Raw genomic sequence first — 27,587 nt, 5'->3', positions numbered from 1 at the left:
TCACAAAGCTACCAAATGTACTTACAGTTGACCTGAGAGTGATCTTTGGACTCCTCAGAACAGTGGCCACCCTTGAAAACATTTTATAAAGAACCCAACCTGTACTCATTGGGGATGTCGTTGGCCATCATACTATGCAAGATATTGGAATGGAGGTAAATGAGTGGTGACAGAGTAGTGTCTGAAGGCAGCAGTCATGGAGGAACAGGGCACTTTGGAGGCAGACAGGCATCTTCAAACCCATTTCATGTAGATTTGACCTGCAAGACTTTGCTAGTAAAAGTGTGGCCTGCAGACAAGCCATAGCAACATCCCTTGGGAGCTACCATTTATCCTCTGCGTTATTTCTACATCCAAAACAAGTCCTATAATGCCCACTCTATAAGGTGGTTGTAAGGATGAAATAAGGTGATTATGTAAAATGTTTGATATGTTGTGAGAATCCAATTGACCCTTGCAATTATGATTACTCTTGTTTTTATTCTTTTTTTTTTTTTAATATTTATTTTTTAGTTATCGGCAGACACAACATCTTTGTACGTGGTGCTGAGAATCGAACCCGGGCCGCACGCATGCCAGGCGAGCGTGCTACCACTTGAGCCACATCCCCAGCCCTTGTTTTTATTCTTAATAGCAAGCTTTTAGTGTTTGTGTTCTGCTTGCTCCCTGTTGGCTCCAGGCCTGGAATACTCTTCTCCAACCTCAGTCTCCCCTGAGAACCTTCCTCACACTGGGTTGGGCCCCTGCTTCTAACTGTGATGGCATCTCTCTGCATTAGAGCCTAGAGGAACCTCCCCTGTTCAGCACATTGACGAGTGCACAGCAAGTTTCAAGAACAACTGGTTAATAGATGACTTGGTTTTTGGATGAAGGAAGGAAGAAAGGGACGAACAAACAAGAGAATCAGTTTTCATTGAACCATGGGCCTCAATCACACTCTAATAAGGATGGAATCATGCCCTGGAGATGCCCATTTAGGCAAGGAAGGATCATGAAAGTGTCAAAGGCTGGCAGTGGGATCACCAACCATCATACCAAAATATACCAGGAGCCAGAAATCCCAGTCACAGGGTGTAGGTGGTAGATGGGGAAGGGAGAAACTAGGGCAAGGGCTCCCGTGGGAGCACAACAGTCCTAGAGGAGAGAGGGACCAAGAGCCAATTATAATCACAGCAAGGTGAATACAAGGTGCAGCTCCAGCACAAAATCAGTAGGATTCTGTGATAAAAGGAAATGACCAAGAAAAGAAAATAACTAAAGATGTAACCTGAGAGGGCTCAAACTGAGAGGGCTCAAAATGGTATCTTGAGGAGCTGGGACTGCAGCTCTGTGGCAGAGTGCTCGCCTAGCACATGTGAGGCACTGGGTTCGACCCTTAGCACCACATAAAAATGAACAAAATAAAGGCATGCTATCCATATACAACTACAAAAAAAAATTTTTTTTAGTGGTTCTTTGAGTTTCTAGTCTTCATTCTGATTGCCATTATTACTTTATTGGATGAAGCAGAAGTGAAGCTAAGCAAAACCAACCAAGAATAGAGAGAGCTCCCAAGAGAGCAAGTTTGCCCATGACTTTCTTGTGGTTCTTTTTAAGACGGGTTCTTCTATTCTAGTCTCCTCTACCTGACCCTTACCCCTTAATTTCTTTATTAGTAAGTATATTCTCTTATTTCAACCTGGTGTGCAGTGCATTCATATGTCATGATTGATTTAATATATATTTATTGCTAAAACCCTGGATCCTGCCCTTGCATGTAAGAGGTGCTCAAAAAATATTTGTGGGATGGATAAGCAAATCAATATGAATGCACTGCACACCAGGTTGAAATAAGAGAATATACTTACTAATAAAGAAATTAAGGGGTAAGGGTCAGGTAGAGGAGACTAGAATAGAAGAACCCGTCTTAAAAAGAACCACAAGAAAGTCATGAAGTTCCAGGGGAGGGGACTATCAGAGAGTTTCACTGGGCAGCATCTGGAAAGTAAATGTAGGCAATTCATCACCAAGGCCTGGATTGGTTAGAAGGGTAAAGCATTGCATGGAGAAAATCTGCTGACACAGAAAAATTGACACAAAGCCTGGCCTGGGGAACAACAGGTTTGGCAGTGAGGGTTGGGCATTTCATCCAAGAGCGAGGGAATCTTTTTTTTTTTTAGTGAGAAAAACTGAAAGTAAGTGATATATTGAGCCTCTAAAAGTCTAGATCTATTTTTAAAGGAAGAGTCTCTGGAGGGAAGGAATCTGGGATATCTCCCAGCTCTTTCCTGGCTTGAGGGGCACATACCCTTTGCAGAGAAGGGCTTATCTAGCACAGCTCAGTAAGAAGGGTGCCTGAGATCTGCCCAGCCCTGACCCATACTCCCCACTTCTAAGACTGTGCCCCAAGTTCATTCCTGGAGCAGGCCCATTTCATGTAGATTTGACCTGCAAGACTTTGCTAGACAAAGTGTGGCCTGCAGACAAGCCACAGCAACATCCCTTGGGAGCTGGTTAAAAATGCAGACTCTCAGGCCCCACCCAAGACCCACCAAATCAGCAGCTTCATTTAACAAGATGCTCAGATGATTTATTCACAGTCCTAGGTGGGGCTCTATGATAGGCAAACTGAATTCTGAGGCCAGGGGCCCTAGGAACAAAGCAGTGAGTCACTCTGGACCCGTGGGGCCTCCTCCTTAGTGCCACCTGGGGCCCCTATGCTAAATATGAAAAGGAAGGTAGAAGCTTGAGGTGTGGGAAAAGGAGAAGAGGCTATCTGGTCCCAGCACACAGCACCCCAGCAGCTGGCCTATAGTAAATTTCATTCACGCTCTCTTCTACTCCCCTCTTCCATCTCATAGTGATACAGAACTGCTACCGTCCCCCTATGTCAACTGTTTCACACTTCTCTGTCCTGACTCCTGTTAATCCAGTTCTCTGGGACACCCTTTACCCTCTCTTGAGAACCTCCTTTAAGCCTCAGCTCAGGGGTCAGTTCCTATCAATCCATTCGCCATTCAGGCTTGACTAAGTGCCTTTCCTCTGTGACCTATCCTCCACCTTAGCAAGGTGGCTCCATGCTAAAATGGGCCCATATCCCCAACCAAGAGCAGAAGCCAGGTCTCACTTTGAAAATGCCAGGATCATTGCAGTGACTGGTGCATGATGGGTATTCAGTATAAGGTTTTGGATGGAGATGGATGGATAAGTGGATGTGGGGGGCGGGATGGATGGATATTTGTCAAACACACAAACAAGAGACGTGAATTTCCAATGGATACAGTTGATGTTAATTATTGGATTATTTTTCTGTGTTACTAAATAGAATGATGTTGAGGACAGGGATCATGCTTTATTTCTGAAGTCTGCATTCCAAGGGACATAGCAGATGCCCCATAAATGTAGGTTCAACAAATGAATGGGAAAAAATGAATAAAGGATAGCTCAGTATTTAAGAGCTCTGGAACCAGACCACTAGGCTTAGAATCCTTACTCAGTCTCTTGCTAAGTTACACAACCTCTGTGCCTGAGGTTCCTCTTCTATAAAATTGTGATCATAGGGGCTGGACATAGTGTGCTTAGTGTGTGTGAGACCCTGGGTCCAATCTCTGCACCCCCCCCAAAAAAAGTATGATTGTAATAGAATCTAGCCATAGGGTTATTATGATGCTTAAATACATTAAAGTTGTATAAAAAGTACTTAGGGAAACATTGATGCTGTTCAAAAGAGCTCAGATGGATGGGAATAGTGCTGAGCTCACCTGAAAGTGAGCTATTACCTTGAGAGGCTGAACAATGAGAAAGCTAAATATACTCACACCCCAAGGGAGATCCAGAGAGTTAACCTGGGTCCAGACCAACACTGTCCATTCCCACCCCCTCAATCCCATGCCTTGTGTCCAACAGTCACTCATTCATACATATTCACTCTTGTTCCTTCTTTTCTAAAGGAAAATGTTTCCTTAATCAAGGAAATTAATGAACTCCGTAGGGAACTGAAGTTCACCCGCTCTCAAGTTTATGACCTTGAAGCTGCTCTGAAACTGTCCAAAAAAATCCGAACACAAGAAGATCAAGAGACAGGTAATGTCATCAGTGGCTAGGGAGATGGGCATTGGGATGAAGGGACCAATGGCAACCACAAGCAGGTCTCTCTTTAGCTTCCTCTTGTATTAGGTCACATCCTCTAGGGCCCTCTGAGAACTTCTCCATGCCACATGCTTGCACTCCAAAAGATATGTGAGGATCATCCTACATTCAAACACTCACATGTCCACATCTCTTGTCTGAAATCCCAAGTTAGCTACAATTTGGAATTGAGAATCTTTCAGGCTTTAGAGAGAGCATGCTACATGTTATGTAATGTCCCTAAAGGGGTCCAGGGTAGTGCCCTAAAAATTAAAAGTTTTAGTATTCTGTAGTGACATATGAATATTCACCCTAAGCTTCATGAATTTAAAAAAGCATTCCTTTTTTAAATCTTTCTGCATTTTAGAATTGTGGTCAAGGGATTGTGGATCTGTACAATTAAAATGAAGACCAAAAGATGAGAAACTATTAAAGGGGGAGAGAAATGATTACAAAAGAGATAATTGATGAGTTGGTTATAACTCCAGGTGCCTCTGAATTACTAATAGCCAAGATAAAAGGGGAAATAAGAAAATATTATTATTTAAATAGTTCTCCTTGTATGGCAAAAGCAAGTTTTTTTCCTGGAGAAACAAGCCGTTGCCTGACACCAAATTCTATGAGAAATTTACCACATGGATCTTTTTGAACGGAATGCTGCATAACAGTGGATGGAAAAACTATAGACATTTCAGGCAATAAAGAAACATTCTTTAGGTATCTACATAAGGACAATGGATATATCCAAAGGTATAAGGTTTATCTATGAAAAGTAATCCAGCATAGTTCAAGTATTTCATTTGTGGTGGTTTGTGTTCAGGAATAAAACTTAGAGACCTGGATAAATTGAAACATCCCATGGCTATGGATCAGGGAAAATGTCCGTTGTCTCATATACGGTAGGCATTCCCAATATTATCACTGGGGGGAAGTAGCTGAAAGGTTTTACTCAAGCAGCATTCATTTGTATCAATTGTGCACCATGATCATGGAATGCCTACGTCTGACCTCTGATTTTGAATGGCCCACCAAGACAAGTCAGCTCAAAATATACATTCTCAAGTTATATAAGAAATTGGGGGGCTGGGGCTGTAGTGGTAGAGCGCTTGCCTAGCATGCATGAGGCACTGGGTTCGACCCTCAGCACCACAGAAAAAATAAATTAATAAAATAAAGTCATTATGTCCATCTACAACTACAAAAAAGAAAAAAAAAAGGAAGGAAATTGGCCAGTTGGTATTTAAGAATTCTTTATCTGAGTAATTTAATATAATAATATTATATTAAATAATATAATTTAAAAGTTTTTATTAAATTTAAACATTTATATTACATTTTCATACACATGACAATCAACTAACAGATCTAAAAGACTCACCTGCTTTTCAGTTACTAAAGATGGCTACTTTAAAATAAATTAAAATGGCACAAATAAACCATAAGAAAAAAGGAGAACACAAAAGGAGTAAGAGATAAAATTTTGAGAGCTGGGAACTGATTAAATAGACCCAAGAAGCCTAAATCCTAAACCAGAAATGATAAATGTGGGGGAGGGGAGGACAGGGAGAACCTAATATAAACCACAAAACCCTCAGAAGTCTCAGGAATTATCAGTAGCAGATATCTCTAGAAGTACAGATGAAGATAGGGCTGAAAACAGGAGAAAAAAAATCTAAGAAGCTCTTAGATCTATCTAGTATCCAATATAATATCTACAAGTACCCACATCAAGTCTATGATCATGAAATCTCAAATCGCAAAAGTACGAAGAAAAAACTTCTCCAAACTTCCAAGGGTGGGATAGAGAGAGATTGCATATAAAGAATCAAAAATCCCAATTACAGGGATGCGGTTGTGGCTCAGTGATAGAGTGCTTGCCTAGCATGTATGAGGCACTGGGTTTGAGCCTCAGCACCACATAAAAGTAAATAAATAAAATAAAGGTATTGAATCCATCTACAAACAAAAAAAATTTAAATCCTAATTATAGAATACAAAATCAATGTACAAAAGCAATTGTATTCTTTATATACTAATAGTGAACAAGCTGAAAATGAAGGAATCAATTCCATTGCTGGGTATGGTGGCACATGCCTTTAATTCTAGCAACTTGGGAGGCTGAGGAAAGAGGCTAGCAAGTTCAAGACGAGCCTCAGCAACTTAGCAAGGCCTTAAGCAATTTAGTGAGACCCTGTCTCAAAAAATAAAAAGGATTGGGAATATGGCTCAGTGGTTAAGCACCTCTGGATTAAATTCCTGGTATCAAAACAAAACAAAAAACCCTAAGGAATAAACTTAAGGAGTCAAAAGACTTAAAACTACAAAACATTGCTGAAAGAAATTAAAGAAGGGACCAATAAATGAAAAGATTTTCCATGTTTATGGACTGGAAGACTTAATGTTGTTAAAGATGTCAATACTACCCAAAGTGATCTACAGACTCAAGGCCATCCCTATCAAAATTTCAATGACTTTTTTTGCAGAAACAGAAAAATCCACTTTTTCCGCCAGCTCTTCCCCCTGCGCGCCCCCACCCCACCCCTCCACCCCCACCACCCCCACCACCCCCGGCCCTCAACTCTGATCTCCAGGCTCCTGCTAAGCTAGTGCCGCCCTCTCAAAATTTTGAGAGCTGGGAACTGATTAAATAGACCCATCATGATTATCTACCCGGACCTCATCAGCCATTATGAGATGTTCTCCGACATTTACAAGATCCAGGAGATCATGGACAGGCTGTTCCTGGAGCTGGAGGGCAAGATGGCAGTAGAACAGAGGGTAACATTGATGACTCGCTGATTGGTGGAAATGCCTCAGCTGAAAGACCCAAGGGCAAAGGTATGGAAAGCATGGTAATCACTGGTGTTGATATTGTCATGAACCATCATTTGCAGGAAACCAGCTTCACAAAAGAAACATACATACAAGAAGTACATCAAAGATTACATGAAATCAGTCAAAGGCAAACTTATAGAACAGAGATCGCCAGAGAGAGTAAAACCTTTTCTGACAGGGGTTACAGAACAAATCAAGCACATCCTTACTAATTTTTAAAACTACCAGTTCTTCAATTGGTGAAAACATGAATCTAGGTGGCATGGTCGGTCTCCTGGACTACTGTGAGAATGGTGTGACCCGTATATGATTTTCTTTAAGGATGGTTTATAAATGGAAAAATATCAACAAATTTGACAGTTATTTGGCTCTCTCATCTGTCATCATAACTGGCTGCTGCTTGTCATACACACAACACCAGGACTTAAGACAAATGGAACTGATGTCATCTTGAGCACATTTTATTTATTTATTTATTCATTTATTCATTCATTTATTCATTTATTTTTGGTACCAGGGATGATGATGATTGATGATGATGATGATGGTAATGATGATGATAATTTGGTACTGGGGATTGAACTCAGGGGCACTCAACCCCTGAGCCACATCCCCAGCTCTATTTTATGTTTTATTTAGAGACAGAGTCTCACTGAGTTGCTTAGCATCTGCTTTGAACTCACAATCCTCCTGTCTCAGCCTCATGAACTGCAGGGATTACAGGCGTGCACCACTGTGCCTGGCAAGCACATTTATTTTGACACATGTTACAACCTGGATAAACCTTGAAGACATTCTGCTAAGTGAAATAATCAAGTCACAGAAGGACAAACAGTGCATACATAATTCCATTTAAATTATGTTCCTGGAATAGTCAAATTTATAGACATAAAAGTAGAATGAAGCCAGGCACAGTGGTGTAGATCTGTAATCCCAGCAGCTCGGGAGACTGAGGCAGGAGGATCATGAGTTCAGAGCCAGCCTTAGCAACTTAGTGAGGCCCTAAGCAACTCAGTGAGAACCCTGTCTCTACATAAAATACAAAATAGGGCTGGCTGGGGGTGTGGCCCAGTGGTTAAGTGCCCCTGAGTTCAACCCCCAGAACCAAAAAAAAAAAGAAAAGTAGAATGATGGTTTCTAGGGACTGGGGAATAAAGAATAATGGGGAGTTAGGGTTTAATGTGTACAAAGTTTTAGTTGGCTTATATGAAGATGGATGGAGATTTGGATGGGAATTGTACAACAGTGTGATGTACTGAAAGCTACAGAACTGTATACTTAAGATGGTAAATTTTTTGTTACGTATCTTATGTTGGTCAGCTTTCTACCACTATGACAAAATACCTGAGATAATTAACTTAAAGGAGAAAAGGTTTCTTTTGGTTCATAGTTCCACAGGTTTCAGCCTATGGTCACTTGGCTCTGTTGCTTTGGACCTGTGGTGACACAGTATGCCATGAGTGGGCGTACATGGTAGCAGAGGCCTGTTTACCCCCATGGCAGCTAGGAAGCAGAAGGAGAGGAAGGTGCCAAGGTCCCATTTTCTCCTTTACAAACATGCCCCCAATAACCTACCTTTCTCCCACAAGGGCCCTTCTCCCAATGGTTCCACCACCTCCCAATAGCACCACAGGCTGAAGACCAAAACTTCAACCCAGGAGCCTTTGAGGGACATTCCTGATCCAAACTTGAGCATATATGAAAATTATACAGCATATAATTTTTAAAATTTTTCAATCTTCCCTGTATCACAGTGGAAAAAATGGCTTCCTCATTTAGCCTTTGGTATTAGAGGATCTAAAACTATCAAACAATAATAACAAATCTCAATTGCATTGGACTTCTCAGCAATAGCTAGAAGTTAGAAGCTAGTTTTTTGGACCAGGGCTTTTAATCTTCCAAAGGAAAATGATTTCCAGTGCAGAATTCTATACCCAGTTGTATTAGTCAGGTTCTTCAGAGGAACAGAAACAACAGGAGATTAGATAGATAGATAGATAGATAGATAGATAGATAGATAGATAGATAGATTGACTGACTTATAAAAGGGGATTTATTAGATTGGCTTACACGATCAGAAACCATGGAGTTCCATAATGGCTGTCTACACACTAAAGAACTGGATAAGCCAGTAGCTGTTCAGTCCAAGAAGCTAGAGCCTCAGAAGATGGACCAATGATGCAGCCCCAGTCTAGGACCTGAGGCCTGGGAATGCCCTGGCGAGTTACTTGTCAGTCCAAGCGCCCTCCGAGAGAAAGAAAATGGTGCCTGTGTCCAAGTTGATTTCCCTTTTTCTCTGCCCTCCTGTCCCATTGGCTGTACAGTCCATATTTGGGGTTGGTCTGCCCTCCTTAGTTTGCTGTCCCACATTTCAATAATTTCTGGAAACACAAAAAAGTGGGGGGAGTAAAACAAGAAAGACATAGGATTCAAGAATCAGGACATCTGAATTTGAAAGAGGCAAAAAAAAAAAAAAAAAAAATGATGGTGGACAAAGAGCCCCATGTAGTAGCTCTACCACAGAACTGGCAAGCACTCAGTCAAGACTGGGCAGGTAAGAAGGCACCTGATGAAGTTGATAGAATGTCTAAATACCTAGTGAGAGGACATTTACACAACAGCTAGAGAGTTGAGACTGAATTAGCAGCATGTACCTATAAGATCAAGCAAATGAAAATAAAAACAAAATAATTAAATCCAGGGAAAGCAAATTATTATATTGAAAAGGAAAATGAATCATTGTATACTACATGGCTCAGCTGCGACCAGCAGTTACATAAATCATGGTAACATAAATTCTATTAATTCACTCAAAATTGGGGGTATGGGAGAATAACAAGCATGCCTGGAATAGGGGAGGGTGCTGAAGAAAAGAGAAATTCTCTTGTCTCCTAGTGGGAAGACAAATAGATAATACCTGAAAATAATAAATCAAAGAAGCAATATAAGCATATTTATCAAAGCAGAATGTAAAAGGTAGAAACCAAAAGAATCAACTAAAGTAATTGAAACACTTGCTCTGAAGTTTGAGGAATGGAGAAGCATATTATGGGAGATACTGCTGTAATAACCAATGAAGGGCTAATACACTCCAAATTATGGCCATATATTGTGAAAATAATAATTACCAAATTAAGAAAATATGTCATTAGGAAAAGCATGTTTGCCTTCCAATTTTCTACTTCAAGTATATCTTTTTGTTTTCCCCCCCAGTATCAGGAATAGAAACCAGGGCCTCATACATGCTAGGCAAGCACTCTACCACTGAGCTACACTCCCAGCACCCTGAAGACACATCTTTTTAAAAATTAAAGACAGCAAGAAGTGGTAGCTCCACACCTATAATCCCAGCAGCTTGGGAGGCTGAGGTGGGAAGATCCTAAATTAGAGGTTAGCCTGGACAACTTGGTGAGACCCTGTCTCCAAATAAAATTAAAAGGACAGGAGTGTGGTTCACTGTTAGAAGGCCTCTGGGTAAATCCCCAGTTCTAAAGGGGGAGAGAGAGAAAAGGGGGGGGGAGTATAAATGATATAGAATGAATTAGGAAACTAGAGGGGAAAAGCTGCCTTGCATAGGGAAATGAGTAAAATAAGCATCTGTCAGCCTTGGCTCTGGATGAATAAAAGAAAAAAAAACTGAGGAAAAAAAAAAAGTATTTTCCTGAGAATATCTAACCAAAAGCCCATGCTCACTCAGGTTTAAGTCCAGAACTTAACACTCAATTTCTGGTTCAAAGCAACTGTAGCTGAAATTTTCATTTAAAAGATTCCATGATGGCAGGTCCCAAATCCCAAGCAGAAGCCAATACAAATTCTTTCTGGAAGAGTACATTTTAAATCCAAACTATGAATTCCCATAGAAAACATTCCAAGGAACAGGAGCTCACAACTCCAAATCACTAAATACATGAAAAGCCACAAAAATGTCAAACTACACAATAAAACCAACTAAGACCCGTGAATGGTAGAATTATAAAATAGTAATGTTTAATATGTATAAAGAAATAAAAGAGGAATTTGAAAAGGTAAAAAAGCAAGAGTCTCCCAAATGTGTATAGGCATATTTTTAAAAACACAAATAATACTTCCAGAAATGAAAGCTGTAATAATTGTAACTAGAAAGTCAGTGAACAGATTGAACAATAGATTAGACATTTCTAAAGAGATAATTTGTAAATTAAAAGAAAGAAAAAAAGTTGCCGGAATTATAGCCCAGAGAGACAAAGATATAGTAAAAGACAAAAAAAAAAATAGATCAGAATGATTTAATTTATGTCTAATTGAAGTAAAAGAAAGAAAGGCAACATTACCATAAGGAAGAGCTGAGAGTCTTTCAGAACGGATGAAAGATGCCAGTCAGAAGATCCAGGAATCCCAGTGGAGCCCAAGCAGGATAATTAAAAAGAAAACTACATCTAAACTGCAGAACACTAGAAACGAGATGTTAAAAGCAGCCAGAGAGAAGAGATAGACTGCACACAAAAGAAGGACAACTCAATTGGCACTTGACATCCTAATAGCAACAGTAAAACCCAGAACTAGTGACACAGTATCTTCAAGGTGTAGAAGGGTAACAATTGTCCAATTGTTAAAAATGGTGCCAAAAGAAGGGCTGGGATGTAGCTCATTGGTACATGATTTACCCAACATGTGTGAGACCCTGGATTCAATCCCTAGCACCACAAAATAGAAAAAGAGGCCAAAAGAAAAGATTTTTTTCTGACAAAAACAGAATTTGTCACAACAAAACCTCTTTAAAGGAATTTCTAAAGAATATGTATTAGGAAGAAAAACTATTCCTGAAGAAAGTCTGAATATAAGAAGAAACAATAAAGAAGGCAAATATATAGAATAAAAAAATTTAACTTTACAAAAGTACTAAAAGCAATGTCTAAATTGTGTCTTAAAATATTAATATAGAACTAACGGAACCCAGTGATGCACACCTGTAATCCCAGCGATTTGGGAGGCTGAGGCAGGAGGATTTCAAGTTCAAAGCCAGTCTCAGCAATTTAGTGAGACCCTAAGCAACTCAGTGAGACCCTGTATCTAATTAAATACAAAAAAAGGCTAGGGATGATGGGGCTGGGGTTGTGGCTCAGTAGCAGAGAGCACTTGCCTAGCCACATGTGAGGCACTGGGTTTGATCCTCAGCATCACATAAAAATGAATAAAATAAAGATATTATATATCCATGTATAACTAAAAACTATTTTTTAAAAAGCCTGGAGATGTGGCTCAGTGGTTAAGCACCCCCAGATTTAATCCCTGGTGCCAACAGTAATAATGATAATCATCATCATCATCATCATCATCATCTAAAACACTGGGTATTGGCATAAAAACCAGTAGGGCTCAGAGCTAAATCATTCTAAGTCTTTGTTATTTTACAAGAGGTTAATGATATTGATCTACTTTGGACTCATGTTAAAAATGCATGTTAAACTTTTTAGAGTAACTAGGATAAAAACTGGAAGAAGCAAGAAAAGGAAGTAGGGAAAACCTTACAAACCAATAAAGGGAAAAATATTAAATTTGAAAACAGCATTTTAACAAGGAAGAAAGAAAACATGATACAAAGTGGGAAAAAAAAGGTAAAACTGAACCCCGATGTATTAGCAATCACATTCTTATTTTCCATTACTTAAAATTATCCGAATCTGGGCTAGGAATGTAGTTCAGTAGTACAGTGTTTGACTAGCATGTATATAAGGTCCTAGGTTTGATACCCAATACTATAAAAAATGTTTAAATGAATTAATTAAAATCAGACTTGAATCTGTCCAAGGAAGCATGTGGGAAGGATGCAGAGAAGAAGACTGACCAGGTCTGGAAGATGACAGGTTCTGGGCAAGGGACGAGGAGACTGGGATCTGAGGAGAGACAGGAGAGTGGGTCACATGGAGAGAACTGACCTCACACAGCCATGGGGGCCAGGAGGCTTATGCTGGCACAGCTCCTGGAAGAACCATCAAAGGGCCCCCTGTAAGACTGAAACACGGTATGTGAGCAGGTTGGTCAATGTCAAAGGGAAGAGAATGGTGGGAGTGAAAGAAAGAACAGGAAAAACAAACCTGTGCCCTTGAGACACAGATCAGAGGGGAGATAGACCAGGAAACAAAGCAGAAGCACTACATTGGGTCCACTGGGCCATCTTCCACGTGAGCTGGTCCCCCAGGAAGTGAGCTACACTTCCGGGAACATTTGTGGGTCATGTTCCAAAATGACAGCTCCTGGAGGTGAGCCTCCAGCCTGCAGCTCCACGCAGCCCTGAGCTGCCCTGCAGTTGTATCTGTCCCCCTCCCCTCGTGTGTGGGAGGAGCCTGCCAGTACGGGGCATACCACTGCCCAGTCTCTGAGGTCCATCCACTCACAGTTGGGGGCAGCCAGAAGAGCCCTAATGCTACTTGTGCCACCTGCAGAAGCATATATGGGCAAAGAGATGCTGGTGTAATCAGTGCTGCTCCTGGCAGGGCAGAGAGAATTCCAAGTGCTGGGACATTTCCAAACTCATTCCACTGAGTACCTCTAGGACTGTGACTTCATAAACAGGTCAGATCCCCCTAGGAAACCAGATGATGACGAGGTAAATAGCTGGGTATTGGCTGATGGTAGAGGGCACAGACTATGTTAGTAGCTGAAGGAACAGGTGAGAGCTAAGCAGAAACAAGGCACAGCTGACCAATGCAGACCTGAGCCTGTGGATGGACTTATAGGCCTGTGCAGGTTGTACCTTCCCCAGGAGCTCTGCTCTCCCAGGGCCCCAGGCCTAGGCACCACTTGGCTGAGGGGATGGTTCCAGGAGCAACCAGTAGCAGAGGTAAAATGTAAAGCCAAAATCTAGGCGGGGGGTGGGGGGAAGGAATATTAAAAGATTAAGAATCTAGAGATTGGTATTCATAAATGGATGAAAGGCTAGGTGCAATGGCGCATGCCTGAAATCCCAGTGGCTGGGGAGGCTGAGGAAGGCAGATCGAGAGTTCAAAGCCAGCCTCAGTAAAAGTAAGGCGCTAAGCACCTCAGTGAGACCTTGTCTCTAAATAAAATACAAAATAGGGCTAGGGATGTGGTTTAGTGATCAAGTGCTCCTGAGTTCAAACCCTGGTACCAAAAAAAAAAAAAAAAAATAGAAAAAGCAAAAGCAAATACAGCATATATACACAATGGAGTTTTATTCAGCCATAAAGAATGAAATTATGTGAAATTATGTCATCTGCAGGAAAATGGATGGAACTTGAAAACATGTTAAGCAAAATAATCCAAACTCAGAAGGCCAATGGTTGTATGTTTTCTCTCATATGTGGAAGGTAGAGAGGAAGAAGGAAAAAGAAAGGTTGATGGGTGAAGGGTTCATAAAAATCCAAGGGAGATCAGTATAGTAAAGGAAAGGGACCAGAGGGAGGAAAGAGGGGAGGGAAAGGGGAAGTACTAGGAAAAGATACTGGCCAATTATATTGTTATATCATAAACAAATACAAAACAACAAATCCCACCATTATGTATAATATCATGCATGGTAAAAAATATGGAGGGTGAGGAGGACAAAGAGATTGCAGAAGAGTGTTCAAGGAACAAAGGCAGAGAGAGAATGGCCCAAACTTCTGGAAGAGGGATGGGGTAAGCTAGGTGCTGTTTGAATGTTGTCCCCATTAGACCAATTAGAGGCCCAAGGCAAGTGTGGCCACTGGCCGCTGCAACCCACTTCCTCTTTGAAATTCTCTCTTCCTTTGCCTCCAATATCTGTTCTTTTCTAGTTTTCCTCCAGATGTACAGGGAAGGGTGGGTAGTGGAAAGGAGAGACCCCTTTTCCACTGAGAGATATTTGACTAGGGTCAAGGAGTTGCAGACAGTTTCAGGGAACTGGAGACAGGTAGCAATGTCATTTATTAAGAGTGAGGGAGAAGTGGGACTCAAAGGTCAGACATGCGGCTGTGGGGAATGGAGAGTTTGCTATGAAGCCCCTCAGTGTTTGGAGACCAAGCATTTCAGTCTTACATGCTACTTGTTCCAGTAACACACAGCAGGCCAGATGTAGACATGGAGACGCTGAAAGGTTGGTCACCTCAGATTTGGACTGGGCATGTTGTGGGGACAGATGAAGCAAGGCACCGAAGATAGCAGGAAACAGTTTTATTTGGCTGCAGCCAGGTTTAGAGGAACAGCTTTTGCTGTAATCAATCAATCCCCTGAACCCTGAGTTCACGTAATTTCAGAGTTTTATACCCAGCATATAAGGGGAGGGGCTCAGAAGTTCACAGTCTGCAGAAGTTCACATAAAAGCAGCTTTTTCTTCCACTGTTCTGGGCAGGTTAACCCTTCAAGGACAACACCTGAGAAGGGGAGAGATTTTTCTCCCCTTTCCTCCCCCTGCCAGCTGTTACCATGGAGCCCAATTGGTAACTTCTCTTATCTTAGAAATGTAGACATCTCTGTGAAGCTCAGCTCAAGGCCAAAGGCCTTGTTTACACATTTCTACAAAATACTATACTAGATACATGTTTGTGAAAAACTAGTGGGGGTGTCCAGCACCTGGAGTGCTAATTTCTTCCCGGCCAATGGCCAAGTAAAACAGAGCAACACGAAAATTGGAAGTTTATCTACATTGAACTCTTTTGCTGACAGTCCTAAAATCAGCCATGGTGAAGATTTCTGGAGAAAGCCAGTTAAGACTTTTCTGTGGAGAAAGGGGGCACCACTCCAGGCAGGGCACTGAAACAGAAGGAATACTGAGACTGAACTAGAATACTGAGACTGCTGTCGAGGAAAGAGGAGAAGAAACTCGATGGGTCTAACTAGCCACGGAAGGGAGTGCTCGTATCAAAGGAGCCCAAGTGGTGATTAAAAAAGTGGAATCAAAGAGCCTGAGTCTTGAGCAGCAGGAAGAGAGGTTGTGGCCAGAGAACAGCACACTGGGGTGAAATTTAGAATCCTGGGTGGTGAGGAGAGAGGGGAAGCCACAGAAGGGGGTGCTGACATGGGAATGGGATGAGTCATGGACTCTTGTGAACACTAAAGTTGCCCAAGACAAATGGCAGAACCTGAAACAAGGAGGAAGACTTCGAGTGGGGGTGAGGAAAGCCCTCAGGGACTGTGAGTGCATGACCACACAGGAGGGAGCAGGGGTTTACGTGAGGAGGAGGGCTGGTGGCATGGAAGCCAGCTAGTCCAGAGGAGAGTGCCATCCTGCCTGAGGCATGGGGAATGGGACAAAGAGCAGCCTCACTGGCCAGGATCTCAGTACAGGTGCATGGGGGGCCCAGGGGAGAGACTGGGCTGGGGTCACTGGTATTCACCTTATCATTTGGAAGTATGTCTCTCTGCCAGACAATGAAAGGGCTTATTTTTCTCCATGCCCCTGGGACTGAGTGGCATCCCCACAACAGGTACCCAGTGAATGTTTGAGGAGGGATGAAGGGAGGGCAGAGGCCACAGTAGTCCAACAACAGGCCACATTTGCCCTTCCCTGTTCTTTACAGTCCCCAGCAGGGACTTGCCCCGCGTCTCTCCCATCAGGAGGCTGAAGGAGCAAGAAGAAACTAACAGAATCATTGAAATGCAACGCCTAGAAATCCGGCGGCTCAGAGACCAGATTCAAGAACAAGAACAGGTCCCAGGGTTCCACACTATTGCTGGAATTCGGCTTCCTTCCATGCCTGATTCAGATGTCAATATGATGAGCAAGTGATTCTTCGCATGAGCCAGCTCCAGTTAGAGCCACAAGTACCACATGTCTGGCCCCAGGCCAGATTCACGCCGGGGTCCGGGCAGTCCCTGCAACACTGACCCACCCCTCATTTCTCTTGCCCTGGGAACTGGGGATACAGTCAGAATAAAGGTGTTTGCTTACAACTTTGTCCAACTTCTGCTTAGCTAAGGGGCCAGGGCAGGTGAGGGAAGGAGAGGGGTCAAGGACTGGGGGGCTGTCCAAAGCCACTGCTGCTTGTGTCTTCAGGCACAGGGCTGCCTGGCACCATGGACATTGCAATGCGCTTGGGACTGGCTTCCTGCCACCTGAGGCCTGAGGACAGGGCTGCCTGTTTCTTTCGTAGGCGACTCTGCTTGTTGCTTCCCTCCTTTCTTTGCCAGTAAAGTCAGGACCAGATAACACCTCCTACGTTTTCTTCTCCATGATGCAATGTCATGAGGCTTTCTGGTGATTTTTGTATGTGTAAAGGTGACGGAAAAGATGAGAGTAAAAGAACAAACATGCAAATTTATAGGGACCCCCATCTTGTACGACTCGCACACCTTGTTCTTAGGACCACAAGCAGAGCTCCACCCTCCTTTTTCTGATCTCCACGTCGCTCTAGACTAATCTTCTGCAGTGCCCTTCCCAGCACCTCCATTTCTGAGAGGTACTTCTTCCTCTAGCAATGCTTCTGGGCCCCATCCTGGGAGACTCAGCCACACACAGGTACCAGGAAAGATACTTCTTTCTATCCTAAAGAGTAAAGGAATATAACCCAAGAGCCCCTGCTTCTTCCTGCAGAGGCCAGACGCCCCTCTAATGCCCAGATAACTTACCTAAGCCCACAGGCCCTCCTGACCCCTGCTGCCTGTTGTCTCCAAGGCTTACCACCTTCTCAGTCTGCTTTACTGACTCTTGGCACTGCTCTTGGGTTAGTTTTCAAGGCTAGAGCTGAGACTTAGCTGTCCTGTTTAGCAAGGCTCTCCTGAAGGTGGTGGGGGCAGCAGACAGAAGGGACATGACAGAGGCCAAGAAGCAAAGTACTTTAGTGACCTCCTCCTCACCCTCCCCTGCCCCCTCTCACAACAGCCAGCTCATCTCCTCCATATCAGTGTGCCCACTAGCATGCCATCCACTGCCTGGGAGAACAGATCCCAAGAGCAGGGAAAAATGCATACACTCCCGAGAAAAGTTCAGCCACAAAGATGATGGCCCATTACATTATCATACCAGGTAGCTGGGCTCTTCCGGGACTCAGACTTCTCTATTCCAAAGAAACATCTTGGCTTTATCTTTATAGAAGAAAACTGTCTTGAAATGAGAGATGAAGTGGGTCAGTGGAGCCAGAACTTTCAGGTCCTCAAAAGCACATAAAAGATATGGACTAGAGGCCAGAGGCCAGTGCTTGGCTGCTGCTTGGCCTCTTGCTTTCCAGGGTTTTGCTACACTGGCCTTTTTTCAGTTCCTCGAACTAGCCAAGGTCTTCATGCCTTTTTATCTTTGTACATACTGTTTCTCTGCCTGAAATGCTCTTGCCCCCATACCTCCTTCAGATCTTAGCTTAAATGTCATTTCCTTAGAAGTCAGTCCCTGCTAGGCAATGGTGGTGCACACCTGTAATCTCAGTGACTTAGGAGGTTGAGGTAGGAGGACTGCAAGTGTGAGGCCAGCCTCAGCAACTTAGCAAGACCCTAAGCATCTTGGTGAGACCCTGTCTCAAAAAAAGGGCTAGGGATATGACTCAGTGGTTAAGCCCCTGGCTTTAATCCCTAGTACCAAAGAAGAAGAAAGAAAAGTCAGTCCTTGACCCCTCCTATATAAATTACACCCATCATATTGTTTTCCTTCATGACCCTCACAATACCCTGTCCATTTAGTATTTAAACTGTCCTGCTAGGAAAGTTCCACCAGAGCAAGAGCTATGCCTGCATCTAAAATTCACTTGGGTGTCTGGGTGGGGTTGATTAAGAGAACCCAATAGAGGAGGTGGGGGGCGGTTAGAAGGAAGTTGTGGGTGTCCCGTGGCTTGGACCAAGATGATGGCAGAGGGGAAACAGAAGAGAGAACTCTTCTAACATAAGGAATCGGGGGAGTTGGCCAAGCTGAGGGGGAAGAAGCATGACCTGGGAAGAAGGAAAATGCAGAGGAAATCCACCATGGCTAGGATGTGTTGATATTCAAGTGATGGATGCTTCAACTGAAAAACATCTTAGAGTAAAAAGACATTCCACCTTTTACTCACAAGATGGACCTCAGTTCACAAATGAGGAAATCAAAACCAAGAAAGAGTAAATTTACTACACATGATCAGACGTGCAGAGCCAGGATGGTGGTCCCACCTGCCCCGAGGACTCCAGGGCTTCGTGACTCCAGGGCTTTGTGCTCTTACACAGTGCTCTGGAGAAGCACCCAAGAAATACACCACAGAGTAGGTGGTGAAGGTGATGTGAATGTGACTCCCAGAGAGGCTGAACCAGAAGGAAAAGGAGCTGAAGACCAAGCTGAGCCTAACTTAAACCTGGCTGCTCTCCAGCTGGAGAGGAGGAGGAGGAGGAGGAGGAGGAAGTCCAGGCCAAGGAAGAGTCCCACCCCAGAAGAACCTGGCACCTTGGCCAGCAGGTCAGCAGGGCGAATTCTTTGCTGCATACTGATGAACGCAGTGTCTTGCTAGTGAATCTGGGGCCAGAGGTGCAATTTTGTTTTGCTTTCTACATTCTGTCGGCAGTTTTCCTAAGCTGACTTACTGGCCCTGGTTTTCTGGATATTGCATCTCAGACCTCCTTCCACTTTGTCTATCCTGACTTCATGGGGAGGCTGGAAGCACTCCCCCCTCCACTGGGGCCAACTTCTTTTCAGCCCCTCATTGATGGAGTTGATCTAGAAGTCACCCCCTCCTGCAGCAGCCATCCAGGCCCCACTGGTCACCTAAGTGACTAGACATTAGCACATGGACTCAACTCATGCTCATCTGGTTGCAGTTGATTCTTGAGCTCTCTCCAGAAACCTCCAGAATTTCTCTCTCTACCCACCCCCCTCAGATATCCACTTGACTCCCCCTCCCCCTCCTCCAGAGGTATGGCCAGACAGTGTGAGCTGCCCAGATGAGCCTCTGTGCAGTCCTGTTCTCTCAGAACCAAAGACCCCACCCTATGGGAGGGCCAAATATCAACATCTACTTTCCCCACTGCTTCTTACCCAAAGCTTGGCCAGCTGTTTCCAGGAGGTGACTTAGGAGTAATGAAGGGCCTGGGAATATCTGTACACCCAAGTGGGACCCTCTGAAAAATCACTGTTCTAAACCTGGAATGAGAGAAATGGCATTTCAGGACCAGGAGTGGGGTTCACTTTTCCCTGAGCTCTATTGGGATAGCGCCCCAGGACTATCAGGAGTCCCAAGGCCTGCTTATGTTTGAACATGAACATAAATCTGAGAGGCAATCTAACTCCCCTGAGCTGAGCTGAGCAGGAGAACAGACTTAGAAATAATCCTGCTGGGCAGCAGCAGTTGCTGATCACATACTATGGCCAGTAGTATACAGGAATTTATATTTATTGCTCAGGTAGTATGTGTCACATGATGGGATTTGGCAGGGGCAGTGAGGATAAACTGCAACTTTCTAGGCACATACTGGGTGTAGTACGTATTATTAAAATTAGGACTAGAAGATTCTAGTTCTGAATGAACAGAGGAGCTATGGGTGCCCTTCTTTTACCAAAAGTAACAGAAACAAACTAGCTAACTTAAGCACAAAAGGAGAATTTATGATTTGGCTCTTGGTGTGTGTCATGGACTCTCTTGGCAATGTAGCACCTAAATCTCAAGAAGAACCTGAGCCAGGACCTGGAACATTGGTAGAACCCCTCTCCCTTTCTTGTCCTTGCCTCTCTGTCCAAACCAGCTTTCCATTGCCAATTCAGCTGGCAGAAGAGTATTTTAGCATCTCTCATTAATAGATGAATGAGAACAGAAGAATAATAGATGAATGGATAAGAAGTCCCCAGGCTGAAACAAAATCCCCAGTCCAACTTTAAATTTCCACAAGGGAATCTTTGGGACCTAGCTTGAGTTGGGAGCTTACCTCTACCTAATCACCTGTAGTCAGAGGACTGAGTCACAAAATATAATCCTGGTTGCCAGGGTTCTTTCCTGCAAAGAGAACGATTATTGTGAGTAGGACTGATACCTCAAAAGATGTCTATAACAGGGAACCATCAACCTGCAAAGTTTGGGGCCAGTTACCTAGAGCCACTGAAGCCCCTGTTACCCGGGGCCAGTTACGTGAGCCACATGGCTTCCCTGTGCTATATGTCCCTTATTCTCCTAGCCTTATTAGCCCATTCCTGTGTCTCCTACACCTGCACTATACCTAGTCCGGAGAAGAGGTACAGTAAATGTTTGCTCAGTGGATGAATTATAGTATTTAATCCTCCTTAGGATTAGATTAAACACTAATGACCCCATTTTACAAATGAAGACACTGAGACCCACAAAGGATAAGCAATTTTACTAATGTTAAACATCTAGAGCTGGGACTGGAATCTTCAAGATCGATCTAGCTCCAAAACCAGTATACTTTCCACTACTCAGTTATTCATTCAATAAACATTTATAGCACATGCAAGATATACCAGGCCTATTCCTATTCCTATTCCTGAGAATATAGTAGCCAATGAAGAAAAATCCTTTTTTTCATGACATTTAGATTGCGGTGGCCCCCAGTGAGGCAGAAAATGCTCCAGATAGACAAAAAAAAATATATATATATATGTGTGTGTGTGTGTGTGTGTGTGTGTGTGTGTGTGTACAAAAGAATGCTAAGGGGGAAACAAAGAAATCAAGGTGGGAGGAATCGGAAATATTGGGGGAGACTGGAATTTTAGTGGGGCCTGAAGTTGAGGGAGGGAGCCACATGGGAGAAAGGCATTCCAGGCAGAGGGAACAGCTGGTGCAGAGGCTCTGAGATAACAGGAACTAGGTCAGAGAGGGCCTTAAGAACCTGGAGGGACAGAGGGAGGGACTCAAGCTGCAGTGACATTACCTGCTCTACCTAACAATAGGATCATTCTGGCTTCCAGGGTGAGCAGAATGTGAGGTGGGAACATGGCAGAAGCAGGAAATGGCCCCCAGCTCTCCCTTCCCCTCCCAGCACTCCCACCCTTCATCTTCTAATGCTCCTGAGGGCAGATGGAATGCACACTTTCCCCAGCACACCCACTGCCACCACCTCCTCCTCCTGATCTTCATTACTGCCCATCTGAGCTGTCCCCACAACCTCCACTTTGAGGACAGAGGGCAACATCCCTGTGCAGAGCCTGCCTGTCCTCTTTAACTGCAAGTCATTTGACAAGACCCAGGACTAGAACAAAGATGTGCCTGGTCAATGTTTAACTGAGGAAGCTTTTACGCTCCCCAACATCAAACTCCCAGAAGAAAGGGAGGTTAAATCTTATGAGTCTACCACCCCAGCTCTGCCTGGAGCTGCTAGACAATGGGTCTGCCTGGGACTGTACCCTCCTTGGGACCCAGATGATAAATAAATGTCTGATGTGTGTAAGAGGAGGGCACAGGGCTGGGGGTATAGCTCAGCTGGTAGAGTGCTTGCCTCACATGGACAAGGCCCTGGGTTCAATTCCCAGCACCATACAAAAAAAAGAGGAATCCACAGCTGGCGAATCCTGCCAGGCCCTCTGCTCCCAGAACCCCTTTATTCTAAAGGGACACTTTTACAATGTTTTGCAAAGTGGCAAAATGAACACCTAAAACATCATCGCCCTCACATCCAGCCTGCCCCACAGTGCTCAGCCTGCCCCAAGCTTTTCTTCAGAAGACAAACATCTAGAGCTGTGGCCCCCAGTGAAGACATAGCCCAAAGCCAAATGTGGCAATTGGGCATTTGAAATGTGGCCAATCTGAACTGATGCACTGTGTGTGTAAAATTTTCAAGACTTTGTACAAAATAAAAGATTCTCAAATAGCTCATTTGTAACTTGTATATTAAAATATATTTTGGAATTAAAATATATTCATTTTAATGTGTGAATTACACCTGTTTCTTTTGAAACTTGCTATTAGGAGCATGTTAATTACTTAGGTGCTCAAGGTATGCATCTACAGATGTGTCCTCCTGGAGTTATGACAGCCTCCAGACATCTCCACAGAGCAAAGCAAAGAGAAATACAAACAGCTCAGGCGCAATTATTTTGCAAACTGATAATGAAAAGATCATTTTGACTTTGTTTTTCTTTCTATTCCATTTACATCAGAAAGAAAGAGAAGGGGCCTTAAAAGGTCTAGTTCCAAAGATGAGTAACAGCCTGCACCCCTCCCCCAACCAGTCGCCCATTTGCCACTCCAGAGCACGGTGTGTATGGTGCCAGATTAGCTGATTAGAAGCAGAACCCTGCCAGGTGTGGTGGCACATGCCTGTCATCCTCCTGACTTGAGAGACTGAGGCAAGAGGATCACAAGTTTGAGGCCAGCCTTACCAACTTAGTGAGATCCTGTCTCAAAAAATAAAAAGGGCTGGAGGTATAGTTCAGTGATAGAGTACCCCTGTATTTAACTCAAAGAAGGAGAAAAAGAATATCAACTCCCTGTCACCCTCCAGACCCTCCATGGGCACCCTGCCCAGGCCAAATGCCTCCCTTGGCATTAAAGACCTGGTCCCAAACCAAGCCTGAGCCAAACTTGTCCTTCCAGTTTCCTCTCACATGCTCCCTGCTCAAAAACTCTACACTGGTCAGTTCACACTTTATTTATTCAATCATTCAACAAATATTGACTGCTTCCCATGTGCAGGCTGAGCGCTGGCTACTAGGGCACAACGGTTAGCAAGACAGGCACCATCCCTGTACTCCCTAGGGGCCACATATCTAGTGGTGGGGGGGTTAAGAGGAAAGTAAATAAAGAGCATTAGGCCCACTGCAGTAAGAGAGTTGTGGGGAAGCACAGAGGCCATATATGCACCTAAGCCAGCCTTAGGTTGGGGAGGGCTCCTTGGAGGAGGTGACATCTCAGCTAAAGAATCTGAGTAAACCAGACTGAGCCTGGAGAGTGGTAAATATTCCAGGTGGAAGGAACTCTGAGTTCAAAATGCAAAGGGCAGGGTGGAGGGCAGAGCCTGCAGAACTGACTGACACTCATCCTGACTGGAAGGCGGTATGGCATTTATTGTCAAATGTTTATTCTGGGATCTCCCTTTCCCACTTGAAAGGCTTTTACTCCTCCTCTAGGCCTCCCCAGCAGGAAAGACTGGGTGCAGCAGGCCTGCTTCTGCCTGGCATTTGAGTCTAGAGGAGAATAAGCAAAGGGTTTGTGGGGGTCCAGCCTGGGAGGGTCAAGGGACGGAGGTCCTGGGCTGGGTTAGGGGATCCTGGTTCTGGGATTTGAGGTTGGAGTTGAGTTTTAGGGAGCTAGACTCAGGAACAGGAGTCAAGGTTGGGGCTGAGGGTAGGGTTGGGGTCTCGGATCTAAGTTCAGAATCTGGGTTGAAATTAGGAGTTAGTTTCAGGCCAGATGAGCAGTTGGGTGTAGAAAAGGAGCTGCGGCTGGGGGTGGGGGGTTCTAGGTAGGGTTTGCAAGTGCAGCTGGAGTTGGAGGTAGGTTCCGAGGTAAATCTGAAGTGGGGGTTGGGTTGCGGCCCAGGCTCTGGGGCAGAAAGACAACATTCCTCCCGCAGCGAATTGTGTTCGGAGCCCCAACAGCACCCGACAAGATCCCCTCCCTTCCCAGGAATGCCTCTGCCCAGCCGAAGGAGCGCTGCCACGTCAGCCAATCGGCTTAGGCCCTGCCCTGTAAACAACACCTGTTAATCCCCCCTCCCTCCAGGCTCACCTGAGTGCAGGTTAGGCAGGTGAAGTGCCTCCCCGGAAACGGAGCTAGAGCGCCCCACCTGCCCGGCCCTGCCTGCTCAAATCGGATCCAGCACGTCCAGGTTTCTCGTGAGTGCCCCACAGCCTCCCCACCCGCTCCGCCCCCACCTTCTCCCACTAGCTCTCGCCCTGAGATTCTCCACCCCACCCCCAGCCTGGCGCCCGCTGACCCCATACACCTGTGCCTGTACTTTCAGACCAGCGAGTCACAACCCCAGGGAATGCTGGGACAGAGTCCATGCCCCGCCCACGGCCCCTCCCCCACCTCCCTTGGGGGCATTAGTATCTGCCCCGCCCACTTCCCCGTGCCTGGTAGCCCCAGCGGAGGGGTCGTGGAGCATGCATACTTCCTCAGGGTGTACCCCTGCACAGTCATGTTATCATTATCTGGAACGATCCAGGACCTATGCTCCGTCCTATCTGGAATCAGGGGTAACATCGGGTTCACTTATCCAAAAAGCATGCTTCAGCCTCTATGCAGACTCCAGGCCCCATTGGAATTCTGAAAGGAAGATGTCAAATGACTCCCTTCCATCCCTTAAGACAAATGTCACTGTCCTTGCTTTTTAGATAAGGAGACTGAAGCTCTAAGAGCTGAGCTCCTGGGTCCCCCTGACTCTCCCCATCTCCTCTCCTGGGTGCAGAGGGCCCTGTCTGACCAAGCATACCCAACGCCTAGCATGCCAACAGGACCTGCTTATTTCTGATGTTTGTGGCAAACTGGGCTCCTTGAGGGCAGGGACTGCACCTGCTTTATTTTTGCCCTGTGTGAGTCATGCTGGCTGTCCTCTAGAGGACAGGTTAAATGAGTAACCACTGTTAGGTCCCTCCCCATGTTTCCATGGTGAGGAGGGCTGGACTGGGGTTCAAGTCCAGAGCCTTTCTTTTTCCTCAGCACTTTAAAGAAACCATGGAGGAGGATGACATGGGTGGGGTGTGGGTGAAAGTGGAGGAGTGGGGCAGCAGAAAGCTCATTGGGGGTCAGGGCTGAAGAGGCAGGCACAGCGGGGGCTACTGTAGGAACAGAATAGATAGGCAACCTGACTGGTGGACTGGGTGTGACAGAGGGAGTCCAGCCCCCCTGGCTGAGAGGTGTGATGCAATCCTGAAGTTGGGAACACAGAAGAGAAGCAGGTTTGGGGTAAGATGACCAGTTTGGGTTGGGACCTGTTGCATCAGAGATGACAGTGGAACATCACGATGACTGTTGACTTGGGAGGAAGATCCTGGTTGGAGATGGAAATTTGGGAACCAAAGTCTTTTCCTGCCAGTCAGGCCGTGAGATGAGATGGGCCTGGAAGGAGAGTATTAGGGGCCAGATTCTGACCCACAGAGAAGGAGGAGACTCATCTCTAAGAGAGAAGTTACAGAGTCAGGCCGCTGGTTCCAGAAGAGTTAAGTCATCAGCCCCCCTCCCACAACTCCCCCCCCAGGAACCAGCGGTGACAGCTGAGGCCATGTGAGTCTGGATCCTGAATGAGGCTTTATCTCTAGCTGTTCGTCCCATCGTCCACTGTGGCACCAGCTCCCTCGGCCAGCCAGGATGGGACAGGCGACTGAGAGAGCCAGAGCCAGAGAGGTCAGGGGCTGGGCAAGGGGATTTCCTGGAAGGGTGTGGGGGTATCCTGGGAGGAGGGGGAACTCTCCTGGGGTCACTGTAGAGGCTTCCCCAAGGGGCAGTGCTGGGGAGGGGGCTTTCCCAAAGGGGATTCCAGAGGACACAGGGGAGGATACTCAGGGATCGTCCCCAAGGCTCCCAGGTGAGACCATGAGAGCTGGGTGGATGGGAGGTAACTTTGAGATCCTGCCCCTGCAGGTAATGATGACCATAGCCTGGGCTGAGAGAGGAACAAGACTCTGGGCCTGCGACTGCCAAGCAGGTGGTAGGGGCACCAGGCCATGATCTGTACCCTCTGATCCCTGACGCTGACCTTCTGCCCTGACCTGCCTGACTAAGCCATGTCTGAACAAGCTCAAGCCCCTTTGGACCGGGGGCTGCCCCCTGACATGCTGGCAGAGCAGGTGGAACTGTGGTGGTCCCAGCAGCCAAGACGCTCCTTGCTGTGCTTCAGCGTCGCTGTGGGCCTTGTGGCAGGCTGCGGGGCAGGTGGCGTGGCCCTGCTATCCTCCACCAGCAGCCGCTCTGGTGAGTGGCGCCTAGCAACAGGCACTGTGCTCTGCCTACTGGCCCTGCTGGTTCTGGTGAAGCAGCTGATGAGCTCAGCTGTGCAGGACATGAACTGTATACGCCAGGCCCACCACGTGGCCCTGCTGCGCAGCGGTGGAGGGGCCGATGCCCTGGTGGTGCTGCTCAGTGGTCTAGTGCTGCTGGTCACCGGCCTAACCCTGGCTGGACTGGCTGCCGCCCCGGCTCCTGCTCGGCCACTGGCCGCCATGCTGTCTGTGGGGATTGCCCTGGCTGCCTTGGGCTCGCTCTTGCTGCTGGGCTTGCTGTTATATCAGGTGGGCGTGAGTGGACACTGCCCTGCTACCCGTGCTGCTGCCCCCTCAACCCATAGTGGCCACGGTGGCAATAGCAGCATCTTCAGCATCTCAGGACAGTTGTCTTCTGGCCAGCGTCATGAGACCACCTCCAGCATCGCCAGTCTCATCTGATAGAGCCAGAACCCTCCTTCCCAGGACCTGTCTCAGCGTCTCCAAAACTGTGCCAGGACGTGCATGTGTGTGCTTGTGTGTGAATGTGTGTATGTCTCAGGGCCACATCAGCCCTTCACTGGGTGTGTGATATGCGAATAGGAGCCCACATGTACTCACATTCCACATCATAGGTTAGCGTGTGCCTCCTTGGAACTGCATGTTTGTGTCCGATGACTGTCACTCTACCTATTTGGGTCTGAGTTCTATAGAGAGAGAAACATCTGGGATCCCTATTTCCAACACCCCTCAACTCTAGCCTTGCCCGGCAATACCCGTCAAGGGTTTCCACAGGGTGACTGTTGTCCACCCCAGAGACTGCACCAGTGACCACTCATCAAGAAGAATGACTGGTGGCAAAGCAGAAGGAACAGGGGCTCCAGAATGAGACAAGCCTGGATTGAAATCCTTCCAACCCCCACCCCAGGCA

General features: G+C 45.6%; 2 protein-coding genes and 1 pseudogene across 2 annotated transcripts in view; all 3 read left to right on the top strand.

The window, feature by feature from the left end:
- The window catches only part of Cfap57 (cilia and flagella associated protein 57), a 69,860-nt gene extending 53,233 nt beyond the window's left edge, over nt 1–16,627 (top strand). The window contains exons 21-22 of the mRNA XM_076862863.2: nt 3,930–4,062; nt 16,419–16,627. Coding sequence (XP_076718978.1) covers nt 3,930–4,062; nt 16,419–16,627 — 342 coding nt within the window. The remainder of the gene's footprint in view (nt 1–3,929; nt 4,063–16,418) is intronic.
- LOC143403444 (translationally-controlled tumor protein-like) lies at nt 6,766–7,299 on the top strand (annotated as a pseudogene).
- A 9,834-nt stretch (nt 16,628–26,461) lies between the features above and the next one.
- Tmem125 (transmembrane protein 125) lies at nt 26,462–27,118 on the top strand. Its single transcript, XM_076860754.2, has one exon. The coding sequence runs from the start codon at nt 26,462–26,464 to the stop codon at nt 27,116–27,118; it is 657 nt and encodes a 218-aa protein (XP_076716869.1).
- The last annotated feature ends 469 nt before the right edge of the window (nt 27,119–27,587 follow it).

This window comes from Callospermophilus lateralis, chromosome 7 (assembly GCF_048772815.1).
Source record: "Callospermophilus lateralis isolate mCalLat2 chromosome 7, mCalLat2.hap1, whole genome shotgun sequence".
NCBI classification, from domain to species: domain Eukaryota; kingdom Metazoa; phylum Chordata; class Mammalia; order Rodentia; family Sciuridae; genus Callospermophilus; species Callospermophilus lateralis.
Note: the sequence above shows the minus strand (reverse complement) of the source record. Positions and strands in the feature narration are given on the sequence as shown.

What these genes read in the sequence shown, in the direction of transcription:
- Tmem125 (XM_076860754.2), top strand. Translation starts at nt 26,462, where the DNA reads ATGTCTGAACAAGCTCAAGCCCCTTTGGACCGGGGGCTGCCCCCTGAC.